The sequence below is a fragment of the Neovison vison genome, chromosome X (genome assembly GCF_020171115.1).
Source record: "Neovison vison isolate M4711 chromosome X, ASM_NN_V1, whole genome shotgun sequence".
Classification (NCBI taxonomy): Eukaryota; Metazoa; Chordata; class Mammalia; order Carnivora; family Mustelidae; genus Neogale; species Neogale vison.
In genome coordinates this window covers 62,794,230-62,818,496 of record NC_058105.1, presented here as the reverse complement: position 1 = coordinate 62,818,496, position 24,267 = coordinate 62,794,230, and the positions used below count along the sequence as shown (strand labels likewise).

Below are 24,267 nucleotides of genomic sequence, written 5' to 3'. Positions count from 1 at the left end.
TGAGCAAATTCTCTGCACTTTCTTTTTCTTTATTCTTAAAAACAACTTATCTTATCAAACCCTTTAAAGAATTTTATTAATAAATTCATAGCCATATTCCATCCCTTCACCATGTTTACCTTATATATGTTTTTCATTCTTTAAAATTTTGGGAGGTAGTTTCTTCTAAGAGACCAAACTACTCGCAAAATTAAGTGGATGACCCTGTTCTATTCACCAGTCTAATATATGTATATTCTTTCTTATATTTTTCTTTATTCTTTTTATTTTTTTTAATTTATTTTTTTCTTTTTTAAATTTTTTTTCCTGAACTTCTTTTTATCCCCTTTCTTCCCCCCACGATTTGGGGTCTCTTCTGATTTGGTTGAGGCACATGTTCCTGTGGTCTTTGCCACCCTATTAGTATTTTATTCACTCCTTCATATATTCTTATCTGGATAAAATGACAAGGTGGAAAAACTCACCAAAAAAAAAAAAGAAAAGAAACAGGCAGTACCGAAGGCCAGGGACCTAATCAATACAGACATTGGCAATATGTCAGATCTAGAGTTCAGAATGACAATTCTCAGGGTGCTAGCCAGGCTCAAAAAAGGCATGGAAGATATTAGAAAAACCTGGTCTGGAGAGATAAAAGCCTTTTCTGGAGAAATAAAAGAACTAAAATCTAAGCAAGTTCAAATCAAAAAAGCTATTAATGAGGTGCAATAAAAAATGGAGGCTCTTACTGTTAGGAAAAATGAGGCAGAAGAGAGAATTAGTGATATAGAAGACTTAATGACAGAGAATAAAGAAGCTGAGCAAAGGAGAGACAAACAATTACTGGACTGCAAGGGGAGAATTCGAGAGATAAGTGATACCAAAAGATGAAACAACATTAGAATAATTGGGATTCCAGAAGAAGAAAAAAGAGAGAGGGGAGCAGAAGGTATATTGGAAAGAATTATTATAGAGAATTTCCCTAATATGGTAAAAGGAACAAGCATTAAAATCCAGGAGGCACAGAGAACCCCCCTCAAAATCAATAAAAACAGGCCCACACCCCATCATTTAATACTAAAATTTACAAGTCTTAGTGACAAAAAGAAAATCCTGAAAGCAGCCCAGGACAAGAAGTCAGTAACATACAATGGTAAAAATATTAGATTGGCAGAGTACTTATCCATAGAGACCTGGCAGGCCAGAAAGAAGTGGCATTATATATTCAGACCACTAAACAAGAAAACATGCAGCCAAGAATACTATATCCACTTAGGCTATCATTGAAAATAGAAGAAGAGGTAAAAAGCTTCCAGGACAACATAAACTAAAAGAATTTGTAAACACCAAACCAGCTCTACAGGAAATATTGAAAGGGGTCCTCTAAGCAAAAACAGAGCCTAAAAGTAGTAGATCAGAATGGAGCAGAGACAATATACAGTAATAGTCACCTCACAGGCAATACAATGGCACTAAATTCATATCTCTCAATAGTTACCCTGAATGTAAATGGGCTAAATGCCCGAATCAAAAGACACGGGGTATCAGAATGGATAAAAAAATACCATCAATATGCTATCTACAAGAAACTCATTTTAGACCCAAAGACACCTCCTGATTTAAAGTGAGGTGGTGGAAAACAAATTACCATGCTAATGGACACCAGAAGAAAGCTGGGGTGCCAATCCTTGTATCGCATCAATTAGATTTTAAGCCAAGGACTATAATAAGAGATGAGGAAGGACACTGTATCATACTGAAAGGACCTGTCCAACAAGAAGATCTAACAATTTTAAATATCTATGCCCCTAACATGGGAACAGCCAACTACATAAACCAATTAATAATAAAATCAAAGAAACACATCAACAATAATAGAGTAATAGTAGGGGACTTTAACACTCCCCTCACTGAAATGGACAGATGATCCAAGCAAAAGATCAACAAGGAAATAAAGGCCTTAAATGATACACTGAACCAAACGGACATCACAGATATATTCAGAACATTCCATCCCAGAGCAACAGAACACACATTCTTCTCTAGTGCATGTGCAACATTCTCCAGAATAAATCACATCCTGGGTCATAAATCAGGACTCAACTGGTATCAAAAGATTGGGATCATTCCCTGCATATTTTCAGACCACAATGCTCTGAAGCTAGAACTCAATCACAAGAGGAAATTTGGAAAGATTCCAAATACATGGAGACTGAAGAGCATCCTTCTAAAGAATGAATGGGTCAACCAGGAAATTAAAGAATAGTTGAAAAAAATCATGGAAACAAAGGATAATGAAAACACAACAGTTCAAAATCTGTGGGACACAGCAAAGGCATTCCTGGAAGGAAAATATACAGTGATACGAGCCTCTCTCAAGAAAAAAGAAAGGGGGCGCCTGGATGGCTCAGTGGGTTAAAGCCTCTGCCTTCGGCTCAGGTCATGATCCCAGGGTCCTGGGATCGAGCTCCACATCGGGCTCTCTGCTCCGCAGGGTGCCTGCTTTCTCCCCTCTCTCTCTCTCTGCCTGCTTGTCTGCCTACTTGTGATTTCTCTCTTTCTGTAAAATAAATAAAATTTAAAAAACAAACAAACAAACAAAAGAAACAAGAAAGGTCTCAAATATACAACCTAACCCTACACCTGAAGGAGATGGAGAAAGAACAACAAAGAAAGCGTAAACAAAGAAAGCGAACAACAAAGAAAGCGTAAACCTAGTAGAAGAGAAATAATAAAGATCAGAGCAGAAATCAATGAACGAGAAGCCAAAAGAACAGTAGAACAAATCAATGAAACTAGGAGGTGGTTCTCTGAAAGAATTAATATGATGGATACACCACTGGCCAGACTTATCAAAAAGAAAAGAGAAAAGACCCAAATAAATAAAATCATGAATGAAAGAGGAAAAATCACAACCAACACCAAAGAAACACAAACCATTATAAGAACATACTATGAGCAACTCTATGCCAACAAATTTGACAATCTGGAAGAAATGGATGCATTCCTAGAGACATATAAACGACCACAACTGAACCAGGAAGAAACAGAAAACCTGAACAGACCCATAACCAGTAAGCAGATTGAAGGAGTCATCAAATATCTCCCAACAACCAAGAGCCCAGGGCCAGAAGGCTTCCCAGGGAAATTCTACCAAACAGTTAGAGAAGAATTAATTCCTATTCTCCTGAAACTGTTCCAAAAAGTAGAAATGGAAGGAAAACTTCCAAACTCATTTTATGAGGCCAGCATCACTCTGATCCCTAAACCAGACAAGGATCACATCAAAAAGGAGAATTACAGACCAATATCCTTGATGAACACAGATGCGAAAATTCTCACCAAAATACTAGCCAATAGGATCCAACAGTACATTAAAAGGATTATTCACCACCACCAAGTGGCATTTATTCCAGGGCTGCAAGGTTGGTTCAACATCTGCAAATCAATCAATGTGATACAATACATTAATAAAAGAAAGAACAAGAACCATATGATACTCTCCATAGATGCTGAAAAAGCAATCGACAAAGTGCAGCATCCCTTCCTAATCAACACTCTTCAAAGTGTAGGGATAGAGGGCATATACCTCAATATCATCAAAGCCATCTATGAAAAACCCACTGCAAATATCATTCTCAATGGAGAAAAACTGAGAGCATTTCCGCTAAGGTCAGGAACACGGCAGGGATGTCCGTTATCACCACTGCTATTCAACATAGTACTAGAGGTCCTAGCCTCAGCAATCAGACAACAGAAAGAAATTAAAGGCATCCAAATCGACAAAGAAGAAGTCAAACTATCACTCTTTGCAGATGATATGATACTATATGTGGAAAACCCAAAAGACTCCACTCCAAAACTGCTAGAACTTGTACAGGAATTCAGTAAAGTGTCAGCATATAAAATCAATGCACAGAAATCAGTTGCATTTCTTTACACCAACAACAAGACAGAAGAAAGAGAAATTAAGGAGTCAATCCCATTTACAATTGCACCCAAAACCATTAAGATACCTCGGAATAAACTTAACCAAAGAGGCAAACAATCTATACTCAGAAAACTATAAAGTCCTCATGAAAGAAATTGAGGAAGACACAAAAGAAATGGAAACATGTCCCATGCTCCTGGATTGGAAGAACAAATATTGTGAAAATGTCTAGCTACCTAAAGCAATCTACACATTTAATGCAATCCCTATTAAAGTCCCATCCATTTTTTCCAAAGAAACGGAACAAATCATCCTAAAATTTGTATGGAACCAGAAAAGACCTCAAATAGCCAGAGGAATTTTCAGAAAGAAAGCCAAAGTTGGTAGCATCACAATTCCAGACTTCAAGCTCTATTACAAAATTGTCATCATCAACTCAGTATGGTCCTGGCAGAAAAACAGACACATAGATCAATGGAACAGAAGAGAGAGCCCAGAAATTAGACCCTCAACTCTATGGTCAACTAATCTTCGACAAAGCAGGAAAGAATGTCCAATGGAAAAAAGACAGCCTCTTCAACAAATGGTATTGGGAAAATTGGACAGCCACATGCCCGAAAAATGAAACTGGACCACTTCCTTACACCACACACAAAAACAGACTCAAAATGAATGAAGGACCTCAATGTGAGAAAGGAATCCATCAGAATCCTTGGGGAGAACACAGGCAGCAACCTCTTTGACCTCAGCTGCAGCAACTTCTTCCTAGGAACATCACCAAAGGCAAGGGAAGCAAGGGCAAAAATGAACTATTGGGACTACATCAACATCAAAAGCTTTTTCATAGCAAAGGAAACAGTTAACAAAACTAAAAGACAACTGACAGAATGGGAGAAGATATTTGCAAACGACATATCAGATAAAGGGCTGGTATCCAAAATCTATAAAGAGCTTAGCAAACTCAACACCCAAAGAACAAAGAATCCAATCAAGAAATGGGAAGAGGACATGAACAGACATTTCTGCAAAGAAGATATCCAGATGGCCAACAGACAGATGAAAAAGTGCTCCACATAACTCGGCATCAGGGAAATACAAATCAAAACCACAATGAGATACCACCTCACACCAGTCAGATTGGCTAAAATTAACAAGTCAGAAATGACAGATGCTGGCAAGGATGAGGAGAAAAGGGAACCCTTCTACACTATTGGTGGGAACGCAAGCTGATGCAATTACTCTGGAAAATGGCATGAAGGCTTCTCAAAAAGTTGAAAATAGAGCTACCCTAGGACCCAGCAATTGCACTATTGGGTATATACCCTGAAGATACAAACGTAGTGATCCAAAAGTGGCACGTGCACCTGAATGTTTATAGCAGTAATGCCCACAATAGCCAAACTATGGAAAGAATTTAGATGTCCATCAACAGATGAATGGATAAAGAAGATATGGTGTATATATATACAATAAAATACTATGCAGCCATCAAAAGAAATGAAATCATGCTATTTGCAACGGCATGGATGGAACGAGAGGGTATTATGCTTAGTGAAATAAGTCGATCACAGAAAGACAACTATCATATGATCTCCCTGATATGAGGAAGTGGAGATGCAACGTGGGGAGTTTGGGGGGTTGGAAAAGAATAAATGAAACAAGAGATCAGGAGGGGGACAAAGCATAAGAGACTCTTAATCTCACAAAACAAACTGAGGGTTACCAGGGGGAAGGGGGAAGGGGGAAGGGGGAAGGAAGAGGGTGGTGGGGTTATAGACATCAGGGAGAGTATGTGCTATGGTGAGTGCTGTAAAGTGTGTAAACCTGGCGAGTCACAGACCTGTACCCCAGGGCTAATAATACATTATATGTTACTTTAAAAAAATAAAGCACCAAGCCAGCTAAAAATCAGCCTTGTTTTTAAATATTTCTTGAATAAATGAAAATAATTTTTCTCTGAAAAAAAAAGAAAGACTTCTTGATCACTATGTCTGGTATAAGATATCTATAAATGTCAGTTACAGAGACATTTGGTGAAATTCTTATTGGTCCCATGGCTTTTAAATCCATTTGCAAAGTTTTGCCCCTTTTTTATTATGATGACAATATTACATTCCTATTATTAGTCTTAAATTAAAAACTGCAAACATTTACTCACTCAGAAATGAATGACTATCAATATATTAGAAAACATACAAGACAATTTTAGTTAAAATATTGCAATTATTACCATAATTTTCAAAAAGAAAATGAAAATTTTCTCACAAGATAGAATTTAAATCAATTATTGACTGACCACTGACCAGGGTGTTCCATCATGCTCAGCAGGAAGGACTTACTCACAAAATAATATTCTTCTAATCACTGAAAGGGGTAATTGTCCTACAGTATGCATTCTATCAGGTTGATCATGGGTTTTTTTTAAAGGACTCAAAATACAATTTTATTATTTTAATTTATTTATTTTAATTTTTAAATTTATTTTATTTTCAAAATACCACTTTATTTATTAGGACTCAAAATACCACTTTAATCCTACTAAGTTGCAATTAGGCTAAAAATAAATACAATTATTTTCATGAGTTCATAAGCCAATCAATTTATTTAAATAGTCTCTGAGCATCTATTATTTTGGAGATTCTATGCTAAATACTACAAGTGAAATCATTTAAAGCATGAAGTTGAACAGAAATCAAAATGGCTATGCAAAGCAAAATAAGTCAATCAGAGAAAGACAATTATCGTATGATCTCGCTGATATGTGGAATTTGAGAAACAAGGCAAGGACTATAGGGGAAGAGAGGAAAAAATGAAACAAGATGAAGCCAGTGAGGGAGACAAACATTAAGAGACTCTTCATCTCAGGAAAAAAACTGAGGGTTGCTGGAGTCGGGGAATGGCAATGGGAGGGATGGGGTGGCTGGATAATGGACAGCGGGGAGGGAATGTGCTATGGAAGCACTGTGAACTGTGTAAGACTGATGAATCACAGACCTGTACCCCTGAAACAATACATTATATGTTAATAATAAAAAAAGAAATCAAAAGGACTACAGTAGTGCTTCAGTGAAGCTAGATTTTAAAGTAACCTTTTACAACTCTTTTGCAAACCTCCCTTCCTCCCTTCTTAACCTTTTGTTTCAGGAACCTGTTACCACCCTAAAGACATGACAAAACAGCTGATAGAAAGTACACAATTCCTATCAAAACTGGTTTGATTTTATATTTCCCTAAACACCCCATCCTCTTCTTCTAGTGAAACTGCAGTTTTTGAAGGCCATAGCCTGCTGTAGCCGCCTTTGCCTGGGAAGGTAATAAAGCTACTGTTGCTCTTTGCCCAAACTCTGTCTTCAAGTTATATGTTTCTGAAGTACAGAGGTAGGTTTCTGACAACATTAAGGATAAAAAAATTATTAAGATTCCATCCATATATAACAGAGGTGGGCAGTAAAGACAATGTACATATAACTATAATAGAATTGAGAATATAAATGCCCTAACTAAGACTGACTAAAGTGAGTGTTCTTGAGGTTCTAAGAGAAAAAGATTATAACAGGTAACAATTACCTCATCTCCCATCTGTGGGACAAATGGGGAACGTCGTGGTATGGTATCCAAAATCCACTGAGGGGCAAACCATTCTTCATTGGGTTCACCTGCCATAGAAAGCAGTCCTCCTTTCTAAAATATAGTTCACAAATATATAAACCATAAATATATGAATAGTAGTATGAAAAATAACAGAATGTTAAAAAAAATCATGTTATAATAAAACCTAAAATATACAAATTTTAAACATTTCATTTATCAATTAAAATTATGTACAATTTTGTACCAATAAAATAGTCAAGTGAATTCTTTAATATTTGCTCAATTTTGGCTGACAGATAATAATATGGCATTACATACTATGTAAGAACCACAAATTTTCAAGTCCCCAAAATACCATGTGAATTTGAGTTTAAGTAACACGGAATCTTTTAGCCAATAAAATGGTGACAAGAAGATAATTCTACTAAAGCAACAGGATACTGGATACCTGATACATTGTACATATGTACAATATGTACATAACAAATTTTTAAAATGATATTTTAATAACTGTGTGGATTAAGTCTTTACCTGAAATTATAGTGAGGAAGAGAAAACATCATTGGGATGAAATAAAAACGTATAAAGAAATGGAAGAACCCCTATAAGATTTATTATACCCTTCCATTTTAAAAGTAAAAAATGTATAGAAATTTATGACCAGAAACATGACAAGAATAACTTTTTTATACTACAGTAGCTTATTATTTAAAACTCAACTATATTTAAAAAAGTAATTATCAATATTTTAATTTAACAATAACTAAATAATAATGTAGATATTCTAGCCTCTACTTTTGATAACTGAAAAAAATTAAAACATCTTTTTCTTTTAAAGTCATTTTAAACAGTTTTACTCATTTGCTCAGATGGAATGTTATTTTTAGAGAAAAGTCAAGTGTTACTATTTTTCAAGTGTCAAAGGTAAAAACAAAAACAACAGAAACAACTTATAAATTTACAAACCTTCTTTCTAGTTTGTTTAGGTTTCTTTTGCCTTTCTTCTAGTGACTTCAAGTTCTCCTCCTCCGAGCTGCTGCATATTTTCCGTGTTGCCTGTCTGGTTTGTCTTTTTGGAGGTTGCAAATTTATTCCAGCATCTGCTGTCCAATCAGAATATTCACTTGATGAATCACTATAAATATATCAAAATTATAAATATATAAGTTTAGGAAAGGAATAGTTTTGTCTCCTCATTTAAAGTTGATCATTTTGTAATAAAACAGCATTATAAATGACATGACTTGATTTTGTTCTAACTGAACAGAAAAAATATCAATACAGATTTTAGATCATTAAGTGATTTCAGTGAAAACCTTCTTGGATAAAGTATAATTTATATAAAGTTTCCCATAAAAAAATTTAAAATTCAAAATTCCTGTCCAAGTAACAAAAGCCTCTTTAAATAAAGATGCCCCTAATCCCTAGAAATGTTAAATGTAGCTGTTTTAAAACTCAACAAAATAAACATAGCCTGCTAAGATGCAGAATCTTGGATTTACAAAGCATCTTATTTTACAAATGAGGAAACTAAAGCCCATAGTGACATGCCCAAAAAGATACTGGTAGAATCAGGATGAAAGAAGTCTCTGAATATCCAACCCAGTACTCTTTCTACTACAAAATACTATTTTAACTCTGGTTTTAACAAATTCCTCCTAGAACATAATTTCACATTAAAATGGTCAGATAATTTTGACCAAATCAAAACCATTAAAACTACCTGGAAGAACTTTCACTTTGCCATTCAATAACAGGATCCTCTACAGAAGCATCACTTGTGCCAATTGTTTCATCTTCCTGCAACAAGGAGCCAGCAGTTGAGATACATGGTTATTAACTAGCATATTATTAATTAGCACATACTACCTATTTTATAACACTTTTTGTATTTCCTCTAACCAAAACAACAATCCAGGTAAAATGAACATAATTAGGGGCACCTGGCTCAGGAGGTTGAATGTCCGACTAGGTTTTGGCTCAGGTCATGATCTCATGGTGGTGGGATTGAGCTACACATCAGGCTCTGCACTCTGTGGTGAGTCTACTTGAGATTTTCACTCTCCTCTCCCCCTGAACCTTGCCCCACTCTCCCTTTCTCTCTCTCTAATAAATAAATAAATAAATTTTAAAAAGTAATCATTTTTCTACATATATCTATAACTCACAATTAAGCCTACCAGGTATTTAAAACCTTCTAACATCTACTATCTTATTGATATGGGACATCTTTTATTACTTCAAAGACTGAACAGACTCCTTAAGGTTCCCAGATATAATCCTCTTAAATATTAAAACCATTGCTTAAAAAAATATATCTGTATGCCTCTGGCAAGTTAGTGTAATTACTCTTCATAAAATAATCTTTTTATTACGTAAAATTTCAAACATTCCAAAGTAGAGGGAATAAATTACTCTTGTGTACACAATCTCCAGTATAGACAATAACTTACTGCCTATCATGTTTTATCTGTACCATCACCAACTGCCTCATACCCAAGTGATTATTTCAAAGTAAATCCTTACCAAAAAAAGCATTTTAACTATAAACATTTAATAAGATTATGATTCTTTTTAAACCACAAAACCATACCACTATTATAACCTTAGAAAGGAAATAGTCCTCAATACCTGACTATTCCTTTTAGTTCAAGATTTTCACAGGTGAAGGAGAAGAGGAAGGACATCACTGGTAAGAATTAAAGAGCTGTGAATGCTGGAAGAATAATAGGAGGGCCATATATTATCAATGAATAATTAAGCCCACATTATCCACTTAATAATGAAAGTTGTTAAGAGAACAAAAGGAAAGGACTGGAGAAGAGAAGAATTGGTAAACTCTATTCTATTACCATAAAAATGTAGGTCTGAAAAAAGCCATCACTTCATAATCTCCATACTAATGAAGTCAACAATAACAGAAAATGTGCCTTTCTGCTAATTACACAGTAAACCAGTTCCGGGACTGTAAATTAGTTATTATTGTTTATATTCTACTTCTTATTTATGGGCAGATTTCCTTTCACTCTTTTCTCATTGTCCCAAAGTTAAACTTACTGGCATATTTGATACTCTCAAACAAGATAGTATCTTAGGTATAAATCAGAGAAGATATCTAAAGGAATTCAATGTAATGTTCAAATTTGCCTAATAAATACCTTACTAATGGAAAATCTTAAAAGAAAATCATTAAAATTAGTTTCTATTAAAATCACTATTAAAAGTAAACCCAAGGTAATGATACTAACTGGTAAACAAAAAATTACACTGAGTAAATAATTGCAGATATCTAACCTCTGAGGAGCTGTCTGAGTCTTCCTGTACACCTGAATTTTGACACGATGCTTGTGAATTATGCTCTATGTTGGACCGTGTTTGGTAAGTATGTTGACGTTTGCGCTGTGTCCTCCGTAAAGACCGCCCACAGCTAGGCTGATAATCAGTCTGTAAAACAGAAAGAAAATTTCGAAAAATGAAAGGCCTGGAGTGCCTGGGTGGCTCAGATGGTTAAGTGTCTGCCTTTGGCTCAGCTCATAATCTCAGGGTCCTGGGATCGATCCCCACATTGGGCTCCCTGCTCAGTGCAGAACCTGCTTCTCCAACTTTCTCTGCTATTGCCTCTGCTTGTGCTCTCTGGCCCTATCCCTCTGTCAAATAAATAAAATAAAAATCTAAAAAGAAATGAAAGGCTCAATGAACAAACACAAATATATAAAGCAAATAATTTGGGTGGGGGAGGGGAGAGGAATAGATGTAATAATTAGGAATAAATCCCCAAAAAGAAAATATAAGATATATCTATATATATTTCAGCTATTTTCCATTAATATTTATTACTCTCCTATTTCAAAAATTTTGTGATCAAATTAAAGAGTGTGCTGAAAGTTTGGGCTGCAAGAATGGGCCCACTCAGAATTTACATATACTGTATTACTCACAATTTATTGCAAGATAAAGCAAGATATATATACCATACCTATGTATATATAATTCTTAATATAATATGTACTTCTTTGTTCATTAAAAAAACTACATTTAATAAACTGATAAAATATTTAATTTTTAACAACTTAAAGCAAAAACTATTTTCTTCTAACCTTTACAAGTATAAAATATTAATGATATTACCTTATGTTAAACTTACAACCATAGCATGTTATCAGGAGTAAACAAGTTTAAAAGTAATAAATAAATCAGTAACAAGGACTAGTTTCTTGCCCCATATGTAAATATTTCTCATTTTTGATATAAATAAAAATGTTTATAGACCCAACAACCCTGTTTATTATTAGTAGTCTCAGACAATTATGATATTTGAAAAATCAGCTTAGCAGGAGAAAATAATATAAATGGTAGATCTGAGTCATTCAAAATGTCTAAGAAAATAACATTAAGAGAGAACGTCAAATAAGCTACCAAACCTCAACAGAAATTAAGAAAGTGGGCATCAAAACGATCTAAGGATATTTAAAGATATTCATAAGATACTTACCTAAAATTGTGTTTATCAATACTGAAAAAAAAACATTTAAAATTCAGTGCCCATTGCCTAGATTTCTTTAATAAAATTAAAATCACCTAGACTCTCCAAATTACCATACTTTTTAGGAGTTACAGTTAGATCTGGGAATAAGAATATACATCGTTATGCAACTAGTTTGTTCGATCTCGGAATACTAGTAAGGGGTTTACTATGTACTTAATGAAGTATAGGAATCTGACGCCCTGCCTAGCTGTTTCTACTGGGAATATGAATCTTCCCAATGTATAGATCAGATTGTGCTTCTATATGATTAGGTAGGCCAAGAGTGGGCCTTTCTGTAAAGGGTCAGAGTGTAAATGGTTTTGGCTCTGCAGGTCATATGATCTCCGTTATAACTGCTCAACTCTATAGCGTGAAATCAGCCATAGATAATATATTAATTAGTAAGTGTGGCTGTGTTCCAATAAAACTTTTATTAACAGGAATAGGCTATAGACTAGATTTAGACCATGCACAGTAGTTTGTCAAACTCTGACCTAGGATATCTAAACATTTATTTTATACTGTGATTAGTGACTAGCCAACAATTTTAAGGTTTTACTCTAACCATATGAAGAGTTATTTTAATACAAATGTTTTATACCTATAATGACCACATGTCCTAAATTTTGGAGGACAGTCCTGACTTTGTGTAATTTTATTTTTATTAATAATTGCCATATATTTCAATTTCAGGTTTAAAAAACAGGTTATCCATACATGTAGTTAGCTAGCAAAATAGCCCCTTAATTCATAATTGCTACCTTCGAAAAACCCAGTATCTGCAAATATTTACAAGTAGTGTAACCCAATGGACTGTAAAACTAAACTTACCCTTTGGGTAGTATAAGATGGCTTTTTCTTCTTTTCAACTGTATAAAGACTGATTTCTATGTCACCTTTTGCAGTTCGACATTCTTCCTGAACCCTAATAACAAAGGTCAAAGTGACAGAAAATCATAAAAATCAAACCAACAGTCTAAAGGTCAGAAAACAAAAATATCTTCAAATGTAAAATTTTCCATTTTAACTATTTTTAGGTGTATGTTAATGACATTTACAAAGTTGTATAACCACCATCACCACTCTTTCCAAAACTTTTTCATCACTCCAAACTTTGTAACCATTAAGCAGTAACTCTCAATTTCTCCTTCTATCAGTCCTTACTAACCTCTAATAAACTTTATGTCTCTGTAAATTTGCTTTCTCTATATATATCATATAAGTGCAATCATATGCTATGTTTTTACTATTTATCCACATGAGAGCAGTTATTAGAACTTCATTTTTTTTATGACTGAGCAATATTCCATTTTATGTATATCACATTTTGTTTATCCATCCATTTGAGGACAGACACTGGAGTTATTTCTACTGTTCTGGTATTGTGAATAATACAGCAATGAACATTGGCATACAAGTATCTAACAGACTTCCTTAACTGTACTTTAATATTTTGAGTAAAGAATTATTTCAAATTCCTCTACTGCTAAGACTTCATAAATTACCTATGTTTCCCTAAGAAAAGGCAAAACTAAATCATGTTTGCTGCCTGTTGGATGAGAGGGTAAAAGGATTGGGAAAGGAAATAGCATTATTAAGAGATTTTTGTATGTTCTCTGTCAAATGTCCTTTTTCTTTTCTATTTCCAGCCTATGTGGATTATCTGTTAGGATTTATAAATAAGAATAGGTATTCTAAATACCTATAAATAAGAATAGGTATTCTAAATTAAAAATTCATCCTAATAAAGTCCTTTCATAGAAGGACGTCTACTTAAAGGGCATTTCAAAATATGCCTTAAGCACCGGGGTCTACAACATATCTATGCTGCATTCCCAAACTATTCCAATATCAAAGTGATGGCCTTTTTCCTCAGAACCACTGTTGAATTTTGGGTCTATATACCAAGGATATATTTAATAACATATGGTCTCATATTCTTACTTAATAGTATTTGTATTCTTACGTTCTAACCTAGACTACAAAATCATGGAAAACAAACAATGTTTTTCATTTTTCAGTATTTCCCAAACCATTTAGTACAAAGCCAAGTAAATAAAAAATAATCATTAAATAGTTGTTATGGAATGAACTAACTGGAATAATATAGAAAAACTAATACAAATCTCAGCTTGATTAAAATATTACTTAGTTACTAAAATTTCCTAACTAAACAATAAAGTTCTCAATTTTCTTATCAATGCTATCTTATTGACTCACCTGCTAACTCCACTATTTAGTTCATTGACCACCACTCTTCTGCTCCATGCCATGAGATCTCGTTCAGTGGCCATCTGGCTTCGAGGAGCATTGTTATGCATTTGTCGGACACCTTCAATCTGACCACTGCGTCGAAGCCCAATATTTGGGGATGAATATATGTCCATATTTGGACTTCTCAGAGCTAAAATAAAAAGAAAGGTACCACTTTCTCTGAGTAAAGGCACTAATTTTTAGAGATCAGTACTCCAGAATAGGAAAGTCTAAGATGGTACTTCTAGACAATATTGCTATACTTTTGTTCTACATTTTCTGTACCACCCTGAATAAAGCAAGGCACTAAATAATTGTTTAAAATTTCTATCACTCTTTTAAATTTTTTCAAAGTACATTCATATCTGTCATCTAGTAAATACTGAGGAAATACAAAAAGTATATTTAATATGATTTGGTATATTCACAAATGTTTAATAGTACTATTTCAGAAAGCAGCTTTTAATCTAAATCCTGCATTAAGCCCATGAAAAGGTCTATGAATAAAATTTCAATAGGCTTTTGAAAGTAGTAATAAGAGAAAAAATATGAGCAAAAAATATTTTTTACTATCAAAATTTCATTTTCAAAACTGGTAAGCAATGAAAGAAAGGGGAAATAAAGTAATGAAACCTTTTTTAAGCACCTAGACATTCTCTGTTAATTTATTTTGTTGTATTTGCAAATAAAATAAAAATGGAAATTGCATGATTCACTCAACTGTCAAAATAAGCACTCAGGAAAGACAATAAAATAAACATTGGAAACAGAAGTCAGTGGGATTGCTTTTACTATGGCATTTCAAATCTATCAACAGAAATCTAGTATTGAGGGTAGAGCTGAATGTGGATTTCATTAATGAATCTCTAAATCAGGGTTCTAAGAAAGTTTTATGTCAAGAAACAAAGAGGGCCTGGTTATGTAGGATTATCAGCTCACTTCTTGTTTTGTTGCAGGTTAAGGAAAGCCAATCTGAGTTAGATGCTCCTTGGGTGAACAAAGAATGCTTTTATTTTAATTTTATGGGATACTTAAGAATCAGGAAATGATCCATTTCTTTGAAAAAGATGGATGGTACTTTGATAGGAATTGCATTAAATGTGTAGATTGCTTTAGGTAGCATAGACATTTTCACAATATTTATTCTTCCAATCCAGGAGCATGGAACATTTTTCCATTTCTTTGTGTCTTCCTCAATTTCTTTCATGAGTACTTTATAGTTTTCTGAGTATAGATTCTTAGCCTCTTTGGTTAGGTTTATTCCTAGGTATCTTATGGTTTGGGGTGCAATTGTAAATGGGATTGACTCCTTAATTTCTCTTTCTTCTGTCTTGTTGTTTGTGTAGAGAAATGCAACTGATTTCTGTGCATTGATCTTATATCCTGACACTTTACTGAATTCCTGTATAAGTTCTAGCAGTTTTGGAGTGGAGTCTTTTGGGTTTTCCACATAGAGTATCATATCATCTGCGAAGAGTGATAATTTGACTTCTTCTTTGCCAATTTGGATTCCTTTAATTTCCTTTTGTTGTCTGATTGCTGAGGCTAGGACTTCTAGTACTATGTTGAATAGCAGTGGTGATAATGGGCATCCCTGCCGTGTTCCTGACCTTAGTGGAAAAGCTTTCAGTTTTTCTCCATTGAGAATGATATTTGCAGTGGGTTTTTCATAGATGGCTTTGATGATATTGAGGTATGTGCCCTCTATCCCTACACTTTGAAGGGTTTTGATCAGGAAGGGATGCTGTACTTTGTCAAATGCTTTTTCAGCATCTATTGAGAGTATCATATGGTTCTTGTTCTTTCTTTTATTGATGCGTTGTATCACATTGACTGATTTGCGGATGTTGAACCAACCTTGCAGCCCTGGGATAAATCCCACTTGGTCGTGGTGAATAATCCTTTTAATGTACTGTTGAATCCTATTGGCTAGTATTTTGGTGAGAATTTTTGCATCTGTGTTCATCAAGGATATTGGTCTATCCTATCAAAGTACCATCCATCTTTTTCAAAGAAATGGAACAAATAATTTTAAAATTTATATGGAACCAGAAAAGACCTCGAATAGCCAAAGGGATATTGAAAAAAAAAGCCAAAGTTGGTGGCATCACAATTCCGGACTTCAAGCTTTATTACAAAGCTGTCATCATCAAGACAGCATGGTACTGGCACAAAAACAGACACATGGACCAATGGAACAGAATAGAGAGCCCAGAAATAGACCCTCAACTCTATGGTCAACTCATCTTCGACAAAGCAGGAAAGAATGTCCAATGGAAAAAAGACAGCCTCTTCAATAAATGGTGTTGGGAAAATTGTACAGCCACATGCAGAAAAATGAAATTGGACCATTTCCTTACACCACACACAAAAATAGATTCAAAATGGATTAAGGATCTCAATGTGAGAAAGGAATCCATCAAAATCCTTGAGGAGAACACAGGCAGCAACCTCTTCGACCTCAGCCGCAGCAACATCTTCCTAGGAACATCGCCAAAGGCAAGGGAAGCAAAGGCAAAAATGAACTTTTGGGATTTCATCAAAATCAAAAGCTTTTGCACAGCAAAGGAAACAGTTAACAAAACCAAAAGACAACTGACAGAATGGGAGAAGATATTTGCAAACGACATATCAGATAAAGGACTAGTGTCCAAAATCTATAAAGAAATTAACAAACTCAACACCCAAAGAACTAATAATCCAATCAAGAAATGGGCAGAGGACATGAACAGACGTTTCTGCAAAGAAGACATCCAGATGGCCAACAGACACATGAAAAAGTGCTCCATATCACTCGGCATCAGGGAAATACAAATCAAAACGACAATGAGATATCACCTCACACCAGTCAGAATGGCTAAAATCAACAAGTCAGGAAATGACAGATGCTGGCGAGGATGCGGAGAAAGGGGAACCCTCCTACACTGTTGGTGGGAATGCAAGCTGGTGCAACCACTCTGGAAAACAGCATGGAGGTTCCTCAAAATGTTGAAAATAGAACTGCCCTATGACCCAGCAATTGCACTACTGGGAATTTACCCTAAAGATACAAACGTAGTGATCCAAAGGGGCACGTGCACCCGAATGTTTATAGCAGCAATGTCCACAATAGCCAAACTATGGAAAGAACCTAGATGTCCATCAACAGATGAATGGATAAAGAAGATGTGGTATATATACACAATGGAATACTATGCAGCCATCAAAAGAAACGAAATCTTGCCATTTGCGACAACATGGATGGAACTAGAGCGTATCATGCTTAGCGAAATAAGTCAAGCGGAGAAAGACAACTATCATATGATCTCCCTGATATGAGGAAGTGGTGATGCAACATGGGGGCTTAAGTGGGTAGGAGAAGAATCCATGAAACAAGATGGGATAGGGAGGGAGACCAACCATAAGTGACTCTTAATCTCACGAAACAAACTGTGGGTTTCTGGGGGGAGGGGGGTTAGGAGAAGGAGGGGTAGGGTTATGGACATTGGGGAGGGTATGTGCTTTTGGGTAAATTGGAAGGGGAGATGAACCATGAGAGACTATGGACTCTGAAAAACAGTCTGAGGGGTTTGAAGTGGCTGGGGGGTGGGAGGTTGGGGTGCCAGGTGGTGGGTATTATAGAGGGCACAGCTTGCATGGAGCACTGTGTGTGGTGAAAAAATAATGAATACTATTTTTCTGAAAATAAATAAATTGGGAAAAAAAAAAAAGAAAATGAAAAAAAAAAAAAGAATCAGGAAATGAGTATAATACCTTGTGAATCATGTCTAATTTAAATTGTTTTATTCAATTCTTGGACTCCAAAAGCTATGATACCCAAATAAACCCCAATTATATGAATGTAAAAAGAAACACATGCCAAAATCCCTTAAGATGGCATTTTGGAGTACAACTAATAGTTCTTGATAAAAGTAAAATTGATGGTGCTCACTTTGGCAGCATTTATATTGAAATGATACAAAGAAGATTAGCATGGCCCCTGAGGATGACAGGCAAATTCATGAAGTATTCCATCATTAAAAGAAAAAAAGTAAAACTGACAGAAGCTAAGATTTATATAAAATTCAGATATATAGGGCACCTGGGTACTTCAGTTGGTTGGGCGTCTGCCTTCAGCTTGGGTCATGATCCTAGAGTCCCAGGATCAAGTCCTGCACTGGGCTCCCTGCTCAGCAAGGGAGTCTGCTTCTCCATTTGGCCCTCCCACCTCTCGTGCTTTCTCTCTCACTCATTCTTTCTCAAATAAATAAATAAAATCTTTAAAAAATTCAGATGAATAGTCACATTTCATGTAAAGTGAAGAAAAGATACAATAAATTAGAATACTGCTAGTATTTAAGCTGTTGTGAAAATCAATCCACAAGTTGCATCTGTATTTCCTATGAATAGGGCTTATCTTCCAGTGTATTTTTGTAAATTCAAGAGTTGAAGGAGATAATGTTGCCTTTTTTTTCCTTCAACAAAGGTGGATAAAATTTTTCTTAGTTATTTTTACATTCAAGTGGTTTTAATTTTGAAAACATTATAGGCTGGTTCTTCTTTTACAAAAATCATGTACTTACTACAGTACCTCATTTACTATAATAAAAGTGAAGACTGAAAATATATTCTTGAGTTAAGAGAAAACAGTATATTAAAATATGCCACCCATATTTCATGAAACACATTAAGACCTTTAGCCACAAATGACAATGAGATTATGGCACTTCAGTGTATTTGATATCACAATTTTAAATTTAAAAAAATGTTCTTATTTTAAAACCTAAAATGTTCCTTACATGTGATTACTTAGTGCAAATAAAATGAATAAAATATATCCACCACATATATACATACTTACCACCATTAGCAGAATATGATCTATTAACTGGAAAATGTGGAACATCTCCTTCATTAATTAGTCTAAGATCTTGTTCTCTCTGTAGCTCCCTGATTATCCCATCAAGAATGCTTTCGTCTTGGTCATTGGTTTGTTGTCCAATTACTTGTTCTACCACCTCACCATCACCTTAATGAGACCAAAGATATAAAGCCACAAAATTTTAAATAACCTAAATGGAGTAAAACAATATAGTAAATACAGTAAAAACAAACTTAATCTATAACTTTTTAGATAAATACTAAAAATAAGATTAAAATGAAAATAAAATATATATCAAACAGTACTTATAAAGAACTTTTAAATTCTAATTTAATTTTTTCAGTGTTCCAAGATTCACTGTTTATGCACCACACATTGCTCCATGCAATATGTGCCCTCCTTAAAATGCACCACGAAGCTCACCCATCCCCCCACCCCGCTAAAACCCTCAGTTTGTTTCTCAGAGTCCACATTCTCTCATGGTTTGTCTCCCCCTCTAATTTCCCCCAATTCACTTTTCCCTTCCTTCTCTTAATGTCCTCCATGTTATTCCTTATGGCCCACAAGTAAGTGAAACCATATAATTGACTTTCTCTGCTTGACTTATTTCACTCAGCATAATCTCCTCCAGTTCCCTCCATGTTGATACAAAAGTTGGGTATTCATCCTTTCTGATGGCTGAGTAATATTCCATTGTATGTATGGACCATATCTTCTTTATCCATTTGTCTGTTGAAGGGCATCTTGGCTCTTTCCAGTTTGGAGATTGTGGACACTGCTGCTATGAACATTGGGGTACCTATGGCCTTTCTTTTCACTATATCTATATCTTTGGGGTAAATACCCAGTAGTGCAATTACAGGGTAATATGGAAGCTCTATTTTTAATTTTTTGAGGAATCTTCACACTGTTTTCCGAAGGGCTATACCAACTTCCATTCCCACCAACAGTGTAAGAGAGTTCCCCTTTCTCCACATCCTCTCCAACATTTGTTGTTTCCTATCTTGTTAATCTTTGCCATTCTAACTGGTGTAAGGTGGTATCTCAATGTGGTTTTGATTTGAATTTCCCTGATGGCTAGTGATGATGCACATTTTTTCATGTGTCTGTGAGCCATTTGTATGTCTTCTTTGGAGAAGTGTCTGTTCATGTCTTCTGCCCATTTTTTGACATGATTATCTGTTGTGTGTGTGTTGAGTTTGAGAAGTTCTCTATAGATCTTGGATATCAGCCCTTTATCTGTAGTGTCATTTACAAATATCTTCTCCCATTCCGTGGGTTGCCTCTTTGTTTTATTGACAGTTTCCTTTGCTGTGCAGAAGATTTTTATCTTGGCATAGTCCCAAAACTTCATTTTCACTTTTGTTTCCCTCGCCTTTGGGGACGTGTCTTGAAAGCACTTGCTGTAGCCAATGCCGAAGGGCTGACTTCTGTTCTCCTCTAGGATTTTGATGGATTCCTGTCTCATGTTGAGGTCTTTCATCTATTTTGAGTTTATCTTTGTTTATGGTGTAAGAGAATGGTCGAGTTTAATTCTTCTATACATAGCTGTCCAATTTTCCCAGCACCATTTATTGAAGAGACTGTCTTTTTTCCACTGTATATTTTTCCTGCTTTGTCGAAGATTACCTGACCATAGATTTGAAGAACTTTTAAATTGTTTGCTATGTCAGTTTGTGTGTATGTATGATATAACAAATATCCCCAAATTAGCCATTATTAGGAATCTCTTAAGGAATAATTATTAAATTATGAATTTCCAAATGTACTTTTTTGATGAAATATTCCAAGCAGAAAGTCCAGAGTAGAGATCTGAGTAAAGTTTAAAGTTCAACTACAGATATAGAAAATGTTCTGCATCATTCTTTCATGAGAATTCCCTTTCCGAAATAAATCAAAATGATTTATTTATTTCAAATACTATCTCTTTTGAAAACACCTCAGTATATTGACAATTACAGAAATTATTTCTATTTATACACTGAAATACAATGATTACATCTGAATACTTTATTTCTATACTATTTTTTCTTTTAAAGATTTATTTATTTATTACAGAGTGGGGAGGGAGAGGGGAGAGAAAGAAGGACAAAATCCACAAGCAGACCCTATGCTGAGTATGGAGCCACAGGGGGCTGGATGCTAGATACCTTAGATCATGACTTGAGACAAAATCAAGAGTCAGATGCTCAATAAATTGAGCCACCCAGGCACCCTTATATTCTTTTTCTTAAATACATCTTAGACATGTTTTTCACCTAGTCCTCTAGTCAGACTAAAAGGTATCCTAAAGAGTAGCCAAGCAGCCAAGTCATCAGGTCTTATAGGAAATTAAATGTGATGAATTAGAGATTTTTTTATCCAAATGTTTTTAGCTTTATCTCCTATTTAATATACATGATTTTCACCCTTGTTTACATATAGGACATTATAAAAGTTAATATTAGCAAATGTGTAATACTATTGTTCTACAAATCTTTATGAGAGAGTACATAAAAGGATATGTAACATTTCACTCTATAAAAAACAATTCGTCTTAAATCCCTAGTGAGGAAATAAAATTCCATTTATAAATCAATAACTACCTCATACCTGGAAGAAAACCTAGAACTAACAAACTAAGATATGAAGGCATTCTGTTGTGGGGGATGGGGTATGGGAATCAGAATATGCAAGAGAAATATACAAACAAGAAGATTTGCTATGGAGGGGAAGATGGCTGTGGAGTAGGAGGAGACTAGGCTTACCTCCTCCCATGAATACAAGTAGATAAATACCAATTATCCTAAATACTCCAGAAATCAATCTGAAGACTAGCAGAATGAACTCTACAACTAAAGGTGGAGAAGAGACCGCCTCAGAGAAGGCAAGAAGTGCTGAGACACGGTTTGGGATAGAAACAGATCATGGCCACCATGGTGGGGAGGGAGGTAAGGGCATAGAGAAGGGCAAGATACAGAGCAGCACAAAGAAGGGTTCACATGGAAAAGATGAATCCTCGTAGTGACTGGCTTCGTAAGCCAGAGCATGTTAATTTCATGAGTTCTTGAAAATAGTGGGACTTAAAGCCTGTTGTTTTATAGGTCATCGGGTTAGGCATCTGGGAGAGCATGCAAAGCGTTGGGGCTGCTCTTCAAAAAAAATCAAGGCAGGGGCACCTGGGTGGCTCAGTGGGTTAAGCCTCTGCCTTCGGCTCAGGTCATGATCTCAGGGTCCTGGGATCAAGCCCCACATCGGGCTCTCTGCTCGGCAGGGGGCCTGCTTCCCCCTCTCTCTCTGCCTGCCTCTCTGCCTACTTGAGATCTCTCTCTGTCAAATAAATAAATAATATCTTTAAAAAAAATCAAGGCAAACAGCTCATAGACATACGGCATAGAAACCGATCTTAAGAACGCCTGAGGCACACAGTGGGGAGATTATCTGCCCATCTCAGAGTGTGTCCCAGAGAGACAGGATTCATGGAAAGACCTATATGAGAACAAAGTAACTGGCAGCTGCCATTTCCCTCCCAGACCCATCAGCATAAGCACAGGGTCACCTATGGGAAACAGTATAGCACCAGAACTTACTACCTAAATTGCTTATACCACATCCTACCCCATTGTGCTCAGATGGAACTGACCTTCCACATCACACTTACCTCAGTCCCAACACAACAGTTCTTTTCCCTTGGACCAGCCCAAACTTCTGCCAACCCTGCATCTCCTGACCCAGGAGTTTTGCAGGACCTGGATTCCAGTGGCAGTGACAAAATACCTCATTTCACAAGCAGACCAGAACACAAATAGTTAAAGCTGACCACAACAGGCCAAGGACCAAAACTGCTGACAACAGGAAAAAACAGCATCTACAAAAGATGGGCCTAAAGAATAAAGTGGACAGCACACAACAGCAGAGTGCATGTACCACACATTAGAAAAACTCACTGAAGTGCCAGGGCCTAGGGAAAAGGGGACACTACACTGAAGGGTACTACAAGGATTTCTTCTTCAAAAGGTCAATACCCCCAAGAAGAGGAGACATAGCTGACTTTCCCAACACACAGAAACAGACACAGAGAGGCAAACAAAATGAGAAGTCAGAGGAACTTCTCCCAAATGAAGAAAGAGGACAAAGCCACAGCAAGAGGTCTAAGCAAAACAGATATAAGTAACATGTTTGACAGAGAATTTAAAGTAATGATTATAAAGATACGTACTGGACTTGAGAAAAGAGTGGAAAACATAAGTGAGACACTTAAAAGATAAGGAATAATATGCCAGAGATAAAGGATTCAATAAACAAAATGAATAATACACTTAACAGAATGAGCAGCAGTCTGGAAGAAGCAGAGGAACAAATCAATGACCTAGATGACAATAATGGAAAGTAGTCAAGCTAAACAAAAGACAGAAAAAAGAATTAGGTAAAAGAATTACGGAGGTCAGGGACTCCATCAAACATAATAAAATTCATATTATGGGAGTCCTAGAAGAAAGAAAGAAAGGGAGAAAAGAGGGCAGAGAATATATTAGAAGAATTAATAGCTGAATACTTCCCTAATCTGGGGGAGGAAACAGAAACCCAGATCCAGTAGACACAGAGAACCCCTCAACAAAATTAAAAAAAAAAGCAGATCCACACAAAGACATATTATAATTAAAATGGAAAAATACAGTGATAAATAAAAAGAAAATTAAGTCAGCAAAACAAAAGAAGACAGTTTCACATAAGGGAAATCCCTTAAGGCTATCAGCAGAATTTTTCAGCAGAAGTGTTACAACAAAAAGGGAGTGCCATGATATACTCATAGTGCTGAATGGGGAAAATCTTCAGGCAAGAGTACTCTATCAAGCAAGGTTATTTCAGAATAGGAAAGCTAAAGAGTTTACCAGACAAATAAAAACTAATGGAGTTAATGACCAATAAATCAGCTCTGTAAGAAATATTAAAAAGAATCTTTGAGTGGAAAGGAAAGACCATTAAGTGACAGTATCAAGTAGGAAATACGAAAGCAGTGAAAATGAATACTTCTGTAAGAAATCAGTCAAGGAAAACACAAAATAAAGGAATACCATATACCTAAAATGTGGGCAGTAAAGAACGGGTTAACTCTTAAATGACTATCAACATAATATAGATATCTAAAAG

The 24,267-nt window shown here is 35.4% G+C and overlaps 1 protein-coding gene and 1 pseudogene across 3 annotated transcripts in view; one reads left to right on the top strand and one right to left on the bottom strand.

Annotated features, from left to right (window-relative positions):
• BRWD3 (bromodomain and WD repeat domain containing 3) overlaps positions 1-24,267 on the bottom strand; it is a 220,690-nt gene that overhangs the window by 71,426 nt on the left and 124,997 nt on the right. For all 3 annotated transcript variants that reach the window (XM_044235761.1, XM_044235763.1, XM_044235764.1), the window contains 7 exons: positions 19,117-19,284; positions 14,244-14,427; positions 12,855-12,948; positions 10,793-10,942; positions 9,222-9,298; positions 8,465-8,633; positions 7,475-7,588 (listed from right to left, as the gene is read on the bottom strand). In XM_044235761.1, coding sequence (XP_044091696.1) covers positions 7,475-7,588; positions 8,465-8,633; positions 9,222-9,298; positions 10,793-10,942; positions 12,855-12,948; positions 14,244-14,427; positions 19,117-19,284 — 956 coding nt within the window. The remainder of the gene's footprint in view (positions 1-7,474; positions 7,589-8,464; positions 8,634-9,221; positions 9,299-10,792; positions 10,943-12,854; positions 12,949-14,243; positions 14,428-19,116; positions 19,285-24,267) is intronic.
• Positions 18,202-18,296, top strand: LOC122897824 (annotated as a pseudogene).